Here is an 18436-nt window from a genome sequence, read left to right on the forward strand (position 1 = left end):
AGGTGTATCATAATTTCTGGTAAGGTTAAAAGATTAGATTCCTTTATGAAGATGCCCATATTGTTTTTGTGGTTTCTAAGCAGACAGTAATGTTTCGATTAATAATAGGTAAAAATTGCCACAAATTAACTTTTCATATAGACAAGGCAGCTTTTCTAAGAAATAAAGTTTAATGTTGGACTGGTTCTAGTCAATATACACTCAGCAATGAAGTGGCCTGTGTTTTAATTGTTTTATTAACACAAAACAAATTTAAGTGCTTCTACTTTCTCAACTCCTGTTTTAGTACTGGGTACAATAATCAAACAAAATTGACTTTTTGCAGCCAATACAAGATTTTTCCTGCCAGCAAAATTAGCCTATGAAGCATCGGTCAGACACTCCTCAGCCTATCTGTGTCTGTATCTACTGTAGCAAACACCGCCAGTAGCAGCAGAGACCTTAAGACCAACCTCTATGAGACGGAGAGAGAAACTGAGACTAGGCGGGTTTGAGCTTATCTGGGTGTGTCTTCTTGCTCTCAACCAAGCTAAAGTGACAGAGAGAATCAACACAGCACATTCCTGTCTGTGGACGAGAGACACGCAGAGCTCAGAATGGACCTTTTCAGCCTGAGAGCTCCTCTAATGATTCTCACAGCAATTAGTAAGTAACCTTATTTATGACTTCAGTTCAGTTCAGCAACATTAACAATTAAACATCATGAGTCACTGAAAACCATGTTTCATTTGTAATCTGTTTTAGCCTAAAACCTTCTCAAGTCCCATTTGGATGTAATTAGTAATGCCAGTTTACCTCAGGAAGTCTGTAATGTTTATGAGCAATTCACATGATGTAAGAAATCTCAGTCTAGATGTCAGAGACCACAATGAAGTTGGTTTTATAATTGAGATTTGACACACATCCGCACTTCCAGTGTCAGTAGTGTTAAGAGAGAGCAAAATAAAAAAAAATACATAAATTAAGTATTAAGTATTGTGCTGATTTATGATTAATAATTTATACACATAAAATCAAACAAATCAATAGCTTCTTTATTGTAAGGGCCAAACTTGTAAAACACAAGGCATTAAAATTTGTTCTATCATTCCAACTAACTATAGCAAGTCAAATTTCAATAAACTCTAGTTTTAATTAATGTTTTAAATATTAAAAAATCAACAGTCTCTTTACTGTAAGGCCTACATTCTTACAACCAGCAAGAAGAATTTGAAGAAAAGCCTTGTGCTGTGTTTTAAGCATAAAAAACATCATAGCTTCTTTACTATAGGGTTTAAAATTGTAATCCACAGCAATTGTAATCACAGCAATTAAGACCCTACTGTAATTGCACCATACTACAGCACCAGAAGTTAAATTCGTGTGTTGATTTATTATTAATATTCTATACACATAAAAAAGCTTCTTTACTGTAGGGAAAAATTGCAAAACCGAATGCAGTGAGCTCATCATTAATATAGTTTACTACATCAAGTAAAATCTGAATAAAGTCTAGTGGTAAATTATAATAGATTTTTCAAAAGCAAAAAATTCAATAGCTTTTTTTTTGAAGGGCCCAAATTTGTCAAACCAAATGCATTGGAGAGTACCCCATTATTATAATTAACTACAGCAAGCAGAATTCACATAAAGTGTTGTGGTGAATTTTCATTTATATTTACAGATATTACAGACCAAAAAATCAATAGCGTCTTTACTGTAGGAGCCAAAACTCTAAAACCAAATGCATTGGTTACTATTACTTCAACTTTCTACAAGAAGCAGAATTTAAAGAAAGCCTTTTGTTGGCTACTAATTTATGCTTTAACAATTTTAAATTCAATTGCTTCTTTATTGTAGTGCCCAGAACTGTAAAACTAAATACATTAAATAGTGCCCTGTTTTTGCAGCTTACTACAGCAAGCAGAATTTAAATTAACTGTTGGGTTGAATTATACTTAATATTTTATGTACAAAACATGCAATAAGTTTATAAACTGTAGAGCCCAAAATAGTAAAAACAAATGTATTAAAGAGTGCCTTACCATTGCTATTAAGTACAGCAAGCCAAATTTAAATAAAGTCTGTTTCATTTGCATTAATGTTTTAAACATCAAAAATTCAGTAACGTCTTTACTGTAAGGCCTAGTCCAACATTTTAATCCAAAAGCATTATAGCGCTATAATTGTTATAACTCACTACAGCAAGTAAAATTTGAATGAAGTGTAGCGTTAATCTGTAATATATTTTATAGCTTCTTTACTGAAAGGCCCAAATTTGCCGAACCAAATGCCCTGAAGTGTGACGAATCAACAGAAACCAGAAACTCGCGGATTAAAAGGACAACAGTGGTTTTATTATCGCTAGGCAAAAACGTGGTCCAATAGCAGACGTCAAATCCAAAAAACACAGAAAGATCAAACACGATGGACAAAACTACAAAAGGGTTAAGCAAAATGCAGAGTCAGGGAAACAAAGCAATGGTCGAAAACAGGTTAAAGGTAATCAGAAGAATACCGCTCAGTAAGTTTCAGAAAACCAATACCTTGCGCTGTTGCTAACTAAAGCCCGGGCTTATATACTAAACTGCTCTAGTCATATGACAACATACACAGGTGAAACTATTTAGTACTCGGGAAATTGTGAGCGCTGATAGGTCCCCGAGAGAGCTTCAGAAGTCATGTGATGCCCCATAGTATTGTGGGCAATGGAGTCCGTCACGGACTCCAAGTCAGAAGGAAGTTGCTCAGTCATGTGATCTCCCATTGGAGTCTGGAAAATGAAGTCCGTCTCATTCTGAGATTTCGCCAGATGCGTGACATGGAGTGTAGCTTATTATTGTTAAGGTAATATTATTATTAACTAACTACAGCAAGCATAATTCAAAATTAAGTGTTGTGTTGAATTCTAATTAATATTGTATAGACCAAAAATTCAATGGCTTCTTTACTGTGTGAGCCAAAATTATAAAACCAAATGCATAAAAGAGTGCCCTATTACTGCAGCCTACTACAGAAAGCAGAATTTAAAGAAAGCTTTGTGGTGAATATTAATTATGTTATCAATTATATTATTCAATTATTAATTAATTATTAATGTATATAATTTAATTATATTATTATATTATATGAATAAAAATGTTTCAGAAATAAAACATTCAATAGCTACTTAAATGTAGGGGCCAAAACTGTAAAAGCAAATGCATTAAAAAGTGCCCTGTTTTTGCAGCTTACTAAAGCAAGCAGAATTTAAATTAAGTGTTTGGTTAAACTATATTAAATATTTTATATACAACAACAAAAAAAATCAACAGCTTCTAAATTGTTGGGCTAAAAATTGTAACACTAAATGCGTTAAAGAGTGCTTTATTATTGCAGCTAAGTACAGTAAGCCAAATTTGAATGAGCTCTAGAGTTGAATTTATTATTTTAAACATCCAAACTTTAAAAAAACGTCTTTACTGTAAGGCCTAACAATTTAAATCCAAGCACATTATAGAGCTTATAATTATTACAATTACTACAGCAAGTTCAATTTGAATAAAGTCTTGTGTTAAATTATAATACATTTTTCCTTAATGAAAAATTCAATAGCTTCTTTACTGAAGAGCCTACATTTGCTAAACCTCATTATTGTAACCAACTCCAGGGAGCAGAATTCAAATTGTTATGAATTGTCTTTATTTTTTGTTTACACACAGTAACCAACAGCTTCTATACTGTTGCCCCTATGGTTATGAACCTAAATGCATTAAGGAGTTAGTAGTTACCACAACTTACCACAACTGATAAAATTTGAATAAAGTCTCATTTTATTGAGACTTGTGGTGTTGAAATAAAGTTATACAGACAAAAAAATCAATAGCTTCTTTACTGCAGGCCCTAAAGTTCTAAAACCAAATGTATTAAAACAGTGCTTTGTTTCTGCAACTTACTACAGAAAGCAGAATTAAAACAATGTTTTAAAAAGCAAGAACTGAATAGCTTCTTTACTGTAGAGCTCAAAGCTGTAAATCCAAATGCAATAAGAGTGCCCTGTTTTTTGCAGCTTATTTCAGCAAAAATACTACAGGAAGCAGAATTTGAAGAAATACTTGTGTTGAATTTTAAATTATGTTTTAAATATCAGAAATTCAATAACTTCTTTACTGTAGGGCCTTAAATTTTAAATCCAGACACATTGTAGCACTTATAGTTATTACAACTTACTACAGCAAGTAAAATTGGAATAAAGCCTAGTGTTAAAATACATTTTGCATGAGCAAAAACTACAGTAACTTCTTTATTGACTAACTACAGCAAGCAGAATTCAAACAAAGTGTTGTGATTAATTTTAATTAATATTGTATGGACCAAAAATTCAATAGCTTTTAGTGTAGGAGCCAAAATTGTAAAACCAAATGTGAGCCCTATTACTGCATCATACTACTGAAAGTAGAAACATAAGAAAATGTTAAAGATTAATCCTAAAGATTAAAAATTAAAGTTAGTCCCAATAATATGGTACATTTCACTGCAATTTGTGTTACAATTTGGGTGCTTCAGTAAAGAGGCTATTGAATTTTTTTTCATGAAAAGTTTATTATAATTTAATATGAGACTACTCAAATTTTACTTGCTGTAGTAAGTTGTAAAAACTATAACATCTGTAATCCATTTGGTTCCACAATTGTAGGTGCAACAATAAAGAAGGTATTGATTATTGTGTGTAAGAGGTTAATTAAAATTCAACAGCTGTTGCATTACTATGGCAGTCTTTAATGCAATTAAAATGTTAGGGCATACAGTAAAAAAGTTATTTAATTTTTGATGTGTAAAGCATTAAATAAATTTAAACACAAGTTTATTCAAATTTGGCTTGCTGTAGTTTATTAATTAACATTAATTAATATTCAACACAGAGCTTTCTTCAAATTCTGCTTTGTGTAGTAAACAGTAATAGGGCACTCTTTAATTATAGTTGTATGATTTTGGCTCCTACAGCAAAGAAGCTATTGAATTTTTGGTCTATATAATGCAACACAACACCTAATTTAAATTCTACATGTTTTAGTTTGTTACAATAATAAGATACTCTTCAATGCATTTGGTTTGACAAATTTAAATCTTTCAGTAAAGAAGCTATTGAATTTTTTTATTTATAATTTTTTTTTATAATTAAGCACTAGATTTTTTTCAAATTTTACTTGCTGCAATATGTTGTATAACTATAAGCTCTATAATATGTTTGGATTTAAAATGTTAGAAAATTTTAAAATGATTTTTGGGCCATCAGACGGCACTGTTCCAGCACTAAAGGAAGTATGTAATAAATTACATTAAGTATATATATATTAAATTACATATCTCTTTTAACAGTGTACTTTTTCCAGTAACTAAATGACATTTGGGGTGGGGAAGCCTAAAGCACCCCTAAAATTGGCCTGCTTGTTGTAAACTGCCCTCAGTTCATACTTATGTTCTTTTTCAAGTTGCTGCTCCTGCTCTCCTCTACTGCCCATGAAAATCAGTGGTGTGAAGGGAAAATATGCCACATTCCCCTTAACAATTCCACCCTCATTCCAACTCAATGTAGTAAAGTTTTCTTTCGTGAGCAGTGCTGGTGAATCAACTCCTGTGCATGATCACGTTGGTGGAAATGTAACAGTCCCCCCTGCGTACAACGGTCGAGTTTTTTACAACCAGCTCACCTGTGAGTTCTGTCTTGGACCGCTGACTTCTGCGGATGCTGGGCAATATTCAGTTGTCTTAGTGGACACAGGCTTTAATTTATTTCAGGGGCAAACTACACTGGAGATGGAGGGTAGGTTTTTAATATCTCCAAAAAAATAATCGCAATACTTCAATATATTTGTCTTAATTCAGTATGTATGTGAGAAATATTGTACACTCTTTACTATATTCCATTTTATTCATTCACATTATGCTTGTATTTCCTTTTCTTTGTTTCATTACATTACATAGACTACTTTGCTGTTGCTTGCACAGTTGCTTTCAATATGTGTAGTTTTACTTTAGACAAAAAGTACCACAAAAAGCGAATAATAGCATCTAACAATTTTCAGTTCCTCTTATATGATTAGATGCTTCATTCAGCATGAAGCATCTGCAAAGACGTTAGAGTAGCTTTTTAATTCATGATTTAGTCATTAATTTTTTACCAAGTTATGTTTCTACTAAGTTATTTTTGATAATTGTTTTATGTAAGTAACAACACTTTGACTAGGCTGCTCTACCCGTGTCTGACTGTTGGATGGTAGAGGTCTGCACTCCCAGGGATTCCCACAGGTTTATTGATTTTAAACAACTCTCACTAGCTTTCAATCAGACCTGCTTCTTCAGCTCTGTCAGTCTCTTCGAACTTCTTTCTTTCCTTCTCTTTTCCTGTGTTTAGTAGCATATTATTTTTATTAAACTCAGATTTTTAAAAAGTTAAGGCATAATGACAAGCAGATAACAGCTGGTTAAAATAGTGGCATTAAATCATACTCTAGCAAGGTATCTTCACTCTGTAGCTACAGTCATACACAAAAGCTTGGGCAGCCCTGATCAAATTACATGTTTTGTTGATGTTCTAAGTGAAAATAAGTTAACACATCCTCTTCAGAGAACACACCACTGCACATTTTAATGCATATATACTGTTTATTTGTTAAGTATAACATATTGGGAAAACAAAAACTATTAGACGTACAAAAGTTAAAGCACATTAAATTTCTTATGATTTACACTCTTAAAAAAGATGGTTCTTTAATAAAGAAAATGGTTCTATAAACAACCTTTTTGAAAAGGGTTCTATACAGCACCAAAAAGGGTTCTGCTATTGTTACAATATCAAGTTTGTAACAATAGAAGAACCCTTTTTGGTGCTATAGAGCCCTTTTCAAAACGGTTCTACATAGAACCATCTCCAACATATTCTTCATCAATCTGAAGAACCATTCAATCATGCAAAGGGTTCTTTGAGTGTTCCTGGTTCTATATAGAACCATTTTCTTTACTGACCTGAAGAACCATCTTTTTAACAGTGTAGTTTTTCCAGTAACTAAATGACATTTGGGGTGGGGAGGTCTAAAACTCCTCTAAAACTGGCCTACTTATTGTGAACTGCCCTCAGTTCATACTTATGTTCTTTTTCAGGTTGCTGCTCCTGCTCTCCTCTACTGCCCTTGAAAATAAGCGGTGTGGAGGGAAAATATGCCACATTCCCCTTAACAGTTCCAGCCTCATTCCAACCCAACGCGGTAAAGTTTTCTTTTGTGAGCAGTGCTGGTGAATCAATTGCCGTGTACGATCGCGTTGCTGAAAAGGTAACAGTCCCCCCCGCGTACAACGGTCGAGTTGTCTACAACCAGACCACCTATGAGTTCCAGCTCGGACCGCTAAATCCTGCGGACGCTGGGCAATATTCAGTTGTCCTAGTGGACGCAGGCTTTAATTTAAATCAGGGGCAAACTACACTGGAGGTGCTGGGTAGGTCACTTCTCAATGCTAAAATCTCAATGCTTCAGTGTATTTGTCTCAAGTCAGTATGTATGTGAGGAATAGTGTATACTTTTTACTATATTCCATTTTGTTCATTGACATTATGCTTGTAATTCCTTTTCTTTGTTTGATTACATTCTGTTCTGTTGGTGACAGCATCTAGACTACTTTGCTGTTTGTCACACATTTGCTTTCAAGATTTGTTGTTCTTGTTTCAGACCAAAAGTATCACAAAAAGGGAAGAACAGCATCTAACAAGTTTCAGTTCCTCTTATATGAGTAGATGCTGAATGAAGGCTGCTAGAAAGTTACAGTGTAGTTTTTTAATTCCTGATTTTATTTTTTTACCAAGTTATGTTCCTACTAAGTTAGAAAATGTAACAAATTTATTCAACAAATTAAAAAACTTATGATCTAAATCTTTCAACTTCACTTTAAAGTAAAACAGAAATATAAAAAAATAAACACTGAAAGAAAAACTTAAAAAAGATGGTTCTTTAATAAAGAAAATGGTTCTATAAACAACCTTTTTGAAAAGGGTTCTATACAGCACCAAAAAGGGTTCTGCTATTGTTACAATATCAAGTTTGTAACAATAGAAGAACCCTTTTTGGTGCTATAGAGCCCTTTTCAAAACGGTTCTACATAGAACCATCTCCAACATATTCTTCATCAATCTGAAGAACCATTCAATCATGCAAAGGGTTCTTTGAGTGTTCCTGGTTCTATATAGAACCATTTTCTTTACTGACCTGAAGAACCATCTTTTTAACAGTGTAGTTTTTCCAGTAACTAAATGACATTTGGGGTGGGGAGGTTTATTCAACAAATTAAAAAACTTATGATCTAAATCTTTCAACTTCACTTTAAAGTAAAACAGAAATATAAAAAAATAAACACTGAAAGAAAAACTTAAAAAATAAGCATTATTTTCTCACACAGGCACCTTCTTTTTATATACTTATCTTAATATCATCACCATTAATGCCTTTGGTTTAAAATAGATCATAACATAATGTAAGTAAATTGTTATTAACTTGTTTTTATTTATTTATGTAATTTTTACTGTTGGACTGAATGGTCCCTATACATTCAGGGAAATGACTGCACTCGGAGAAGGAAAATAAATGATTGAATAATGGGAAAAAAAAATCTATCACACAATTTTACACAATCACAGGAGAGCATTTGTTATAGATAGATTAGTTGTTTGCATTTTTATATTTACCAATGAACATTTTATTTACTACAGTAAATCTGCATGTGTTAAATGACTTCCTATAGGTCTCTCTTTCCATCTGTGTTCTTTCTGATAAACTTGTGGTTTCCTTTTTCTCCTGCAGAGCCTGTGGCAGATGTGACAATCTTCTCCAGCCTCCCTGAAGCTGTGGAATTCAATAGCACTGTGATCCTGACCTGTTCTGCCAAAGGCTCTTTCGTCTCTTACAAGTGGCAGAATGGTTCAGCCCCTGTGGTTGTGGACGGAAAGCACTTGGTGCTGAACGGTAGCCAGCTAACCGTTACCGAAGTGTTGCGCACAGACTTGCATGGTCCAATTTACTGCGTCGCTGAGAATCAACTGGAGTCGGTGATGAGCGCTCCCTTTACCCTGAGCGTTAGCTGTGAGTGCTGGGTGCAATTATATAAATGCATATGTCCAAATACAGTCGCATGCACATGTTTTGGTGCCCCTGGTCAAACTATGTTATGTAGATTTTCTATGTGAAAATAAGTTTACACATCCTCTACAGGGATAAAAACGTAAAGGTAAGTTAAACACACACACACACACACACACACACACACACACACATATATATATATATATGTATTAGGGGTGCGGGAAAAAAATCGATTCTTAAACGCATCGCGATGCGGACGTGAACAAATCTGAATCGATTCACAAATGTCAAAAATCTATTTTCTAAATATTTAATTTATAACGTAATGTTGACGGAATGCAAAAGGCGAAACTTGGAAGTGCGGAAGTGCAGCGCCCGGACAGTCTGTAGTGGCATATAACAAAAACACAAGTGGATGAGTGAGAAATCCGACCAGCTCCCTCTGCATTAAAGCCAGGTTAGATCAAGAGTCACAACACAAATGATCAGAAGAGACATTTTGTCCTTTCAACAAAAATCAAACCACCTCGGGAGACCACGGTAAAGTTAGTTTTATTTTCGTTATTCGTCTTTTCGGCGCTAATAACATTTGATCGGACTACGGTAGTCAGTAAAGACTTACACATTCATGACAATACGACCACAGAGAGTGATGCACACCTGTTCTTTTGCAGTTTGGGTGACATTTAACGTACTGCTATTTTGTGTTAATACCATAGAACTGAGACAAGTTTTTCAGTCGGAAGGAAAATCATGCACTTCTAGACCACACCTACATCCTTGCACACGCCTCTGTTTTCCTCCAAAGCGTTTCAGTGCATTTAAATACATATTTTAATTGTTCATGCTAACAATAGACACTGCCAGACAATAAAACGTCAATAGCTCCATAAACACTGTGTCCATGCACATCTGATTAACTGTGTTATTTGCTCTAAATTATGGTTAGAAATACACACCACTTTAATTTAGAAAAAGGACTTTGAATAAACCTGTAACTAAAATGTACTTGCCAATACTTGTCCTAACAGTACTGAGCATACCTGTAAAAACTGATATTACCTGTATACTGATATAGCTAGTCAGCTTGATGATGGAGGTTCAGTAATCGATTAGCAGTCTTGAAGGTTCAATAGATCCTTAACCATATAAAATATTAGTTTAGAAAATGAGAGTGTAGAAAAGAAAACGTCTTATTTAAGTGGATCAAATTGCAACTCAAAAGTTTTTTAAATCCATCAAACACTAAGTGAGTCAGATGTAAGTTTTAAATCTTGTACATTTTTTTCATTTTGAATTTCTATAACATTTTAGACATTGAACATTTAAATCAGCAGTGTTTAGTGCAGATAAGTTTCAGTAATGACACACAAACTTAAAATACTGCTTAGATTCAAAATGCAGCATTCACTGCAATTAATGCAGCTGAAATGCTTTTGAAAATACAAATATTTATATAAAGTAATTATTGCAGTACATTCAAAACTCAAAAGTTGTGTATGATTGCTGTAACTTACCTGCACCATACACAATTGTTTGTAGTGTTGGGTGTAATACAGCTGAAATGCTAATGAAATTCAAAATTGATAAAAGTTAAATCAATATATCCAAAATTTAAAGATGGTGCATCATTGCTGACACCTTGCTGCACCATAGACAGCTGTTTTTAGTGTTGTATATAATTCATCTGAAATATTATTGAAATTCAAAATACATAAAAATTAATAAAAGGTAGTTACAGCAATATATCAAAAATCCAAAGGCTGTGCATCATTGCTGACACCTTGCTGCACCATACACAGCTGTTTTTGATGTTGTATATAATTTAGCTGAAATATTATTGAAATTCAAAATACTGAAAAAATTCTAAAAAGTAATTACAATAATATATAAAAAATCCAAAGGCTGTGCATCATTGCTGACACCTCACTGCACCATACACAATTGTTTTTAGTGTCGGGTGTAATACAGCTGGAATATTATTGAAATTCAAAATACATAAAAATTAATAAAAGGTAGTTACAGCAATATATCAAGAATCCAAAGGCTGTGCATCATTGCTGACACCTCACTGCACCATACACAACTGTTTTTAATGTTGTAAATAATGCAGCTGGAATATTATTGAAATTCAAAATACATAAAAATTAATAAAAAGTAGTTACAGCAATATATCAAGAATCCAAAGGCTGTGGCATCACTGCTGACACCTCACTGCACCATACACAACTGTTTTTAATGTTGTAAATAATGCAGCTGAAATATTACTGAAATTCAAAATACATAAAAATTAATAAAAAGTAGTTACAGCAATATATCCAAAATCCAAAAGCTGTGCATCATTGCTGACACTGCACTGCACCATACACAGTTATTTTTTAATGTTTTATGTAAGATGGCCAAAATATTATTGAAGTTCAAAATAAATAATTAATATGAAGTAGTTATTGCATTATATCCAAAATCCAAAGGCTGTGCATCATTGCTGACACTGCACTGCACCATACACAGTAGTTTTTAGTGTTGTAAGATGGGCAAGATACTATTGAAGTTCAAATTAAATAAAATATATATATATATATAACATATTTATTGCATTATATCCAAAATCCAAAAGGTGTGTATGACTGCTGACACTTCACTGCACTGTACACAATTCTTTGTAGTGCTGTATGTAATGTTATGGGAATATAATAATTATTTATAAAAAATATATTTGTTATACAAAAAAAATATTTAAATGAGATATTGCATTAGATCCAAAAGCCAAAAAAAAGTGTATGATTGGTGATACCTAGCTGCACTATACACAGTTATTTTTGGTGTTGTATGTAATGTGGCTGAATTATTGAAGTTCAAAATAAATAAAAATTTATATAAAGCAGTTATATATAGTTATATATAATTATTTTTTTAAATGAGATGTTGCACTATATCCAAAATCCAAAACTTGTGTATGACTGCTGACATCTTGTTGAACCATATACAATGGTCTTAGTGATGTATGTAATGTGGTTGAAATTCTATTCAAATTCAAAATACATAAACATTAATATAAAGTATAAAGCTATTTCAGCTAAATTATATACAACATTAAAAACAGCTGTGTATGGTGCAGTGCAGTGTCAGCAATGATGCACAGCCTTTAAATTTTGGATATATTGCTGTAACTAATTTTTAATAATTGTTATGTATTTTGAATTTCAATAATATTTCAGCTGCATTATTTACATTAAAAACAGTTGAGTATGGTGCAGTGAGGTGTCAGCCATGATGCACAGCCTTTGGATCTTTGATATATTGCTGTATCTACTTTTTATTAATTTGTGTATTTTGAATTTCAATAATATTTCAGCTAAACTATATACAACATTAAAAACAGCTGTCTATGGTGCAGTGAGGTGTCAGCAATGATGCACAGCCTTTGACTTTTTGATATATTGCTGTAACTACTTTTTATAAATTGTTATGTATTTTGAATTTCAATAATATTTCAGCTGCATTATTTACACCATTAAAAACAGCTGTGTATGGTGCAGTTAGGTGTCAGCAATGATGCACAGCTTTTGGATTCTTGATATATTGCTGTAACTACTTTTTATTAATTTTTATGTATTTTGAATTTCAATAATCTTTTAGCTGCATTATTTATAACATTAAAAACAGCTGTGTTTGGTGCACCAAGGTGTCAGCAATGATGCACAGCTTTTGGATTTTTGATACATTGCTGTACCTATTTTTTTTATTATTTTCTTTTATATTTTGAATTTCAATAATATTTCAGCTTTTTATTTACAACATTAAAAACAGTTGTGTATGGTGCACCAAGGTGTCAGCAATGATGCACAGCTTTTGGATTTTGGATATGTTGCTGTGACTACTTTTTATTAATTTTTATATATTTTGAATTTTAATAATATTTTAGCTGTATTACACGCGACACTACAAACAATTGTGTATGGTGCAGTGAGGTTTCAGCAATCATACACAACTTTTGAATTTTGAATGTACTGCAATAATTACTTTATATTAATATTTGTATTTTAACCTTCAAAGGCATTTCAGCTGTATTAATTGCAGTGAATGCTGCACTTTGAATCTAAGCAGTATTTTAAATGTTCAATATCTAAAATGTCGAAATTGAAAATGGAAAAAATAACAAGTCTGACTCACTGAGTTTCTGATGGATTTAAAAAACTTTAGAGTTGCAATTTGATCCACTTAAATAAGACGTTTTCTTTTCTACACTCTCATTTTCTAAACTAATATTTTAGATGGTTAAGGATCTATTGAACCTTCAAGACTGCTAATCGATTACTGAACCTTCGTCATCAAGCTAACTAGCTATATCAGTATACAGGTAATATCAGTTTTTACAGGTAAGGTACGCTCAGTATTGTTAGGACAAGTATTGGCAAGTACATTTTAGTTACAGGTTTATTCAAAGTCCTTTTTCTAAATTAAAGTGGTGTGTATTTCTAACCATAATTTAGAGCAAATAACACAGTTAATCAGATGTGCATGGACACAGTGTTTATGGAGCTATTGACGTTTTATTGTCTGGCGGTGTCTATTGTTAGCATGAACAATTAAAATATGTATTTAAATGCACTGAAACGCTTTGGAGGAAAACAGAGGCGTGTGCATGAATGTAGGTGTGGTCTAGAAGTGCATGATTTTCCTTCCGACTGAAAAACTTGTCTCAGTTCTATGGTATTAACACAAAATAGCGGTGCGTTAAATGTCTCCCAAATCGCAAAAGAACAGGTGTGCATCACTCTCTGTGGTCGTATTGTCATGAATGTGTAAGTCTTTACTGACTACCATAGTCCGATCAAATGTTATTAGCGCCGAAAAGACGAATAACGAAAATAAAACTAACTCGAATTTTTCCGTGTCACCTTAAATTCTGACTGAGGCGCCGACAATTCAAAAGAGTTCATCTTCGCAACTTTTTAGTGTTTGACAGTCTCTCGTTGCAGATTTAACGTACCAGGAAACCAACTGCGCTGCTTATAAATGCGAATAACGCATCGCTGCTATGCGACCTGCAGTCTGCGGAGTCGTTGCGAAACAGGGCTTTCTCGCTATGTTGCACACGACCCGTCTCGAAGATATTTTACTGACACAGCGACCCCCCGCCTCCCGTCTCCACAACGAGACCAAAACCGAAGTTATAAAATCACTAAAGAAAACGGGTAGAATAGCTGTAACGCGCTGCGTTGACATCCATGACCACTGGGTCTTATTTCACCGTAACTGCGCATTTTATCGCAAATGAGTAGCAGCAGCTTCTCGTGCTCCAAACAAGAGCACTGAATGAGAGCCTTCTAGTTCACTTGCCACATCACTTCCATTTGTTTTATTAAAAAAGGTACTGGAAGTAAAATCATTATGGATCATTACAAATACTTTGCTTTAAAAGTACCAAGTCACTTTAATAAACAATAACACAGAGTCACTTAGTCACTTTAAAATGTATATTGTGTCTACATTCTGTATATATTTTGTGTGTATTTAATTTCATTTATTTTTATTTTTACTTATTTACTTTCTGTAGAGTGATTAGCTGAGCCTCACCACAAGCATTTCAATGCATAAATGTCCTGACATGTTGTGCAAGTGACAAATAAACCTGAAACTTGAACTTGAAACTTGAGCTCACAGTGAGAAAATATAAATGCTATATAGAAAAAAAAAGATGCATCGAGATGCATCGATAATCATTTTATAATCGCATCGCAGCCCTCAAATCGAATCATGAGGTGCCTAGAGAGTCCCACCCCTAATATATATATATATATATATATATATATATATATATAAATTGTGCTCTGACAAAAATGCCAGTCAACGATTTTGTGCTTTACAGACAGGTGATAAAACATAGTTATACAAGAAATCATTAGTATTTATTTAGTATCAGAAGAAAATGGAACAGATCAAATTAGAAGACAAACACCACAAGACACAGAGTTTTAATTAATTGCTAAGTTAAAGAGATACGTTTTTAACTCTGTTTATCACTGTGTTACATCACATTTCCTTTTCTTAATATCATTATGGCTCTAACTGTAATAACTTCCAGTGAGGAAGCTTTTAGAGGCATTCAATTCTTCAGAGGTCTGGTTCTTATCATTGTGAACAATTCTGACTTGCTAAGTTTCTCTAGAATGGAGCATTTCGCATCAAACCACTCTAAATAACTTTGTTTACATCTTAACTATTTAATTGTACAGAGATTTTAATGAATCAGTGGAATTCCCCTTTAAGTAACCCTTTGATAGGAGGACTTTGGACAGTGATCACTTTTATTAATCACAACATTTTCAAATGCTTAAATATGTGTGAAATATAAATGATTACAGTTTTCCAAATAAATGCAGTAATTCCCATATTAAATTTTGGTCTGACCTAAAATGTTTTTTTTAGCCAGTCCAACTTTATCATACTTTGGCACTTTAATCATACGTAACTGTCACTCTTTGATTTTCTAGATGGTCCTGAGAGCATTGCTTTGAACAAAGTGCCTGATGATGTAGTCCTGAAGGAAGGCTCCAATCTTACGCTGTTATGCTCGGCCATCTCCAGCCCTGCAGCTGAGCTTAAGTGGCTTTTTGATGGTGATGAGCTTCCCCAGAAAGGCAGTAGGCTAGTCCTCACAAACCTTGGAAAGAATCAGAGTGGTAAATACAGTTGTGTTGCTTATAACAGCAAGACCAAGCGCTTTGCTGTTTCGCAGGTTGCCACAGTATCTGTTGTAGGTAGTGTAAACCTGTACTGTGCCCAAAATGTTTACGTTGTCGATAAAGTGTAATAATTAAAGGCCAGGGAGCATTATTCGAATGGTCATGTGTGATAAGATTATGGATATTTTTGTGCTTTTGACATGCTACAGCAAACAAAAAAACCAGAGGTGGCAGAGATACGCAAGTCCCCTACCTAAGTAAAAGTACTAGTAATCTAGTACATAAATACTCAAGTAAAAGTTGAAGAATGACCTAGATTTTTTACTCAAGTAGAAGTACATGCTCATAAATATACTTAAAGTTAATGCAAGAACTGCAGGAATCATCCACAAGAATGCACTTGTGTAGAGCACCCAAACACTTTCACATGTTTGATTTTCTTTACAAGAATTTAAGATGGACATTGATGGAATCTCTATGAAGAAAAAATGTAGATTTTTAATTTAGCAGTCAATACTTAACACCAGATCAAATAGTTCACCAGATCAAAATATGCATGGCCAAGGTTAGAGTAGGTTTTCAGACTTACATGATGCAGACCAGCCCACACTCCCCACACACACACACACACACACACACACACACACACAAAATGCGCTGATGTTCTGCAATGTCATGACATCAGGCCATAGCCTATTCCTAGGAGCAGTGCAGTCGTCACCCTACATATTCCAACACTTCCACCCCTACACAAAACAATAGCAACCAATCAGGAAGCTGGATTCACACAAACAACTAACACTGCAGCACCTTCAGCTCACCATAGACACAACTTCTACACAGAGAAGATGACAAAACTAAGTTAAAATCAGACAGCTGGGATGTACAATGTTAAACCTACAAAGTTAAAACCTGATAATTACTGAAAACATGTTGCTGCCACAGCGGGCAGACCCAAATGAATATGACATGAATGTTAAATCGAATAGCTGATGTGCGAAGACAAGGACAAACAACACAGCAATCTTAAACACCTAAATCTAATCATTGTAGGCTAAAGCATATTGCCACGGTGGACATGAAACATTTATGGTTTATATATGTATTACCTGTAATGACCCAATGCACTGAAGTAACATCCGTACAGGCATCTAAACATAACTGCTGCATCATTTAAGGTGGAACAGGAAATGAAGCTTCATCTAGTCCCTGTCCTCTGTATGAGTCTCAGTTAGTCAGTAAATCAGGGCTACACCACTTGAGACACTAGTTTAACCCCTCAGTTACTACAGATGTACACTTGGATGTAACATTTATGCACAATATGATTTTCGTAAGTGGCTCCTCATCCTGGATAATGATTTGTTTTCTTTTCCTGGATAAATATCGTTATCATCCAGTCAACGATTTTGTGCTTTACAGACAGGTGATAAAACATAGTTATACAAGAAATCATTAGTATTTATTTAGTATCAGAAGAAAATGGAACAGATCAAATTAGAAGACAAACACCACAAGACACAGAGTTTTAATTAATTGCTAAGTTAAAGAGATATGTTTTTAACTCTGTTTATCACTGTGTTACATCACATTTCCTTTTAACAACACAATCATTTCGGGACTGGAGACAATTTTTTGACAATCTTCTGTTATACAAGTCTTCAGCTGTAGAACTGTACAGGGTCTTTATTGTCATATTTTGAGCTTAATATTGCAACATATTTCCCATAGTTACTGAAAAATTTATATAAGTTACTGTGTCATGCATAGTATTTAATAAACAAGTCACAGTACCACCCCATTTCCAAAAAAGTTGGGACGCTGTGCAAAATGTAAATAAAAACAAAATGCAATGATGTGTGGATCATTTAAACCCTGTATTTCATTGACAATAGTACAAAGACAACATATCAAATGCTGAAACTGAGAAATTGTATTGTTTTTTGAAAATATATGCCCATTTCGAATTTGATGCCAACAACAAAAAAGTTGGGATGGTAGCAACAAAGGCTGGTAAAGTTGTGTAATGCTGAAGAAAACACCTGGTGGTTAATTGACAACGGGTCAGTAACATGATTTGGTATAAAAAAGAGCATCCCAGAGAGGCTGAGTCTTGAGAAATCTACAATAAGGACATTTATAAAAAGTGTATACCTTCATGTCAACTGCTCATGATGAACTTCCATTACCTTCTTTGTAAAAAAGCACCCTCCATTGATCTGCAAAATAAAAACTTTTTGTTGATGGTCACCTATAGATGATCTACAGACATTTTGATTATTAACAGACAGTCTGGTCATACCCATATTATTAACAACATTATGGTTAGGTTTAGCAGTAGGTGTAGGTTTAGGGTTGAAGTTAAGGTGAGGGTTAGGTTTAAGGTAAGGGTAGTATGGATATTCTAAATAAAAATGTTTTGGCTGGCAACTGAATGAAGAGATGTTAAACCTACATTTATGCTTCCACTATGATATAGAGACAGGTTTATAAATATTTGGATGTCAACAAGCTTATTTTTATTATATTAATATATTATTTTATTGGAGTTTAAATTCAATAATGAATATGAGATCAATGTGCAGACTTTCAGCTTTATCATTTTAGCTTTTTTTGTCATTTTTAATTTGACCGCCTGAATCTGGAACCCACAGACATCAC

General features: G+C 33.6%; 1 protein-coding gene across 1 annotated transcript; it reads left to right on the top strand.

The window, feature by feature from the left end:
- The first annotated feature begins 568 nt into the window (after nucleotides 1-568).
- Nucleotides 569-16244, top strand: LOC118805937 (carcinoembryonic antigen-related cell adhesion molecule 5-like). Its single transcript, XM_036567120.1, has 4 exons — nucleotides 569-645; nucleotides 7120-7452; nucleotides 8808-9086; nucleotides 15584-16244. The coding sequence occupies exons 1-4, from the start codon at nucleotides 597-599 to the stop codon at nucleotides 15901-15903; spliced, it is 981 nt and encodes a 326-aa protein (XP_036423013.1). The 5' UTR covers nucleotides 569-596; the 3' UTR covers nucleotides 15904-16244.
- The last annotated feature ends 2192 nt before the right edge of the window (nucleotides 16245-18436 follow it).

The sequence above is a fragment of the Colossoma macropomum genome, unplaced genomic scaffold (genome assembly GCF_904425465.1).
Source record: "Colossoma macropomum unplaced genomic scaffold, Colossoma_macropomum, whole genome shotgun sequence".
Classification (NCBI taxonomy): domain Eukaryota; kingdom Metazoa; phylum Chordata; class Actinopteri; order Characiformes; family Serrasalmidae; genus Colossoma; species Colossoma macropomum.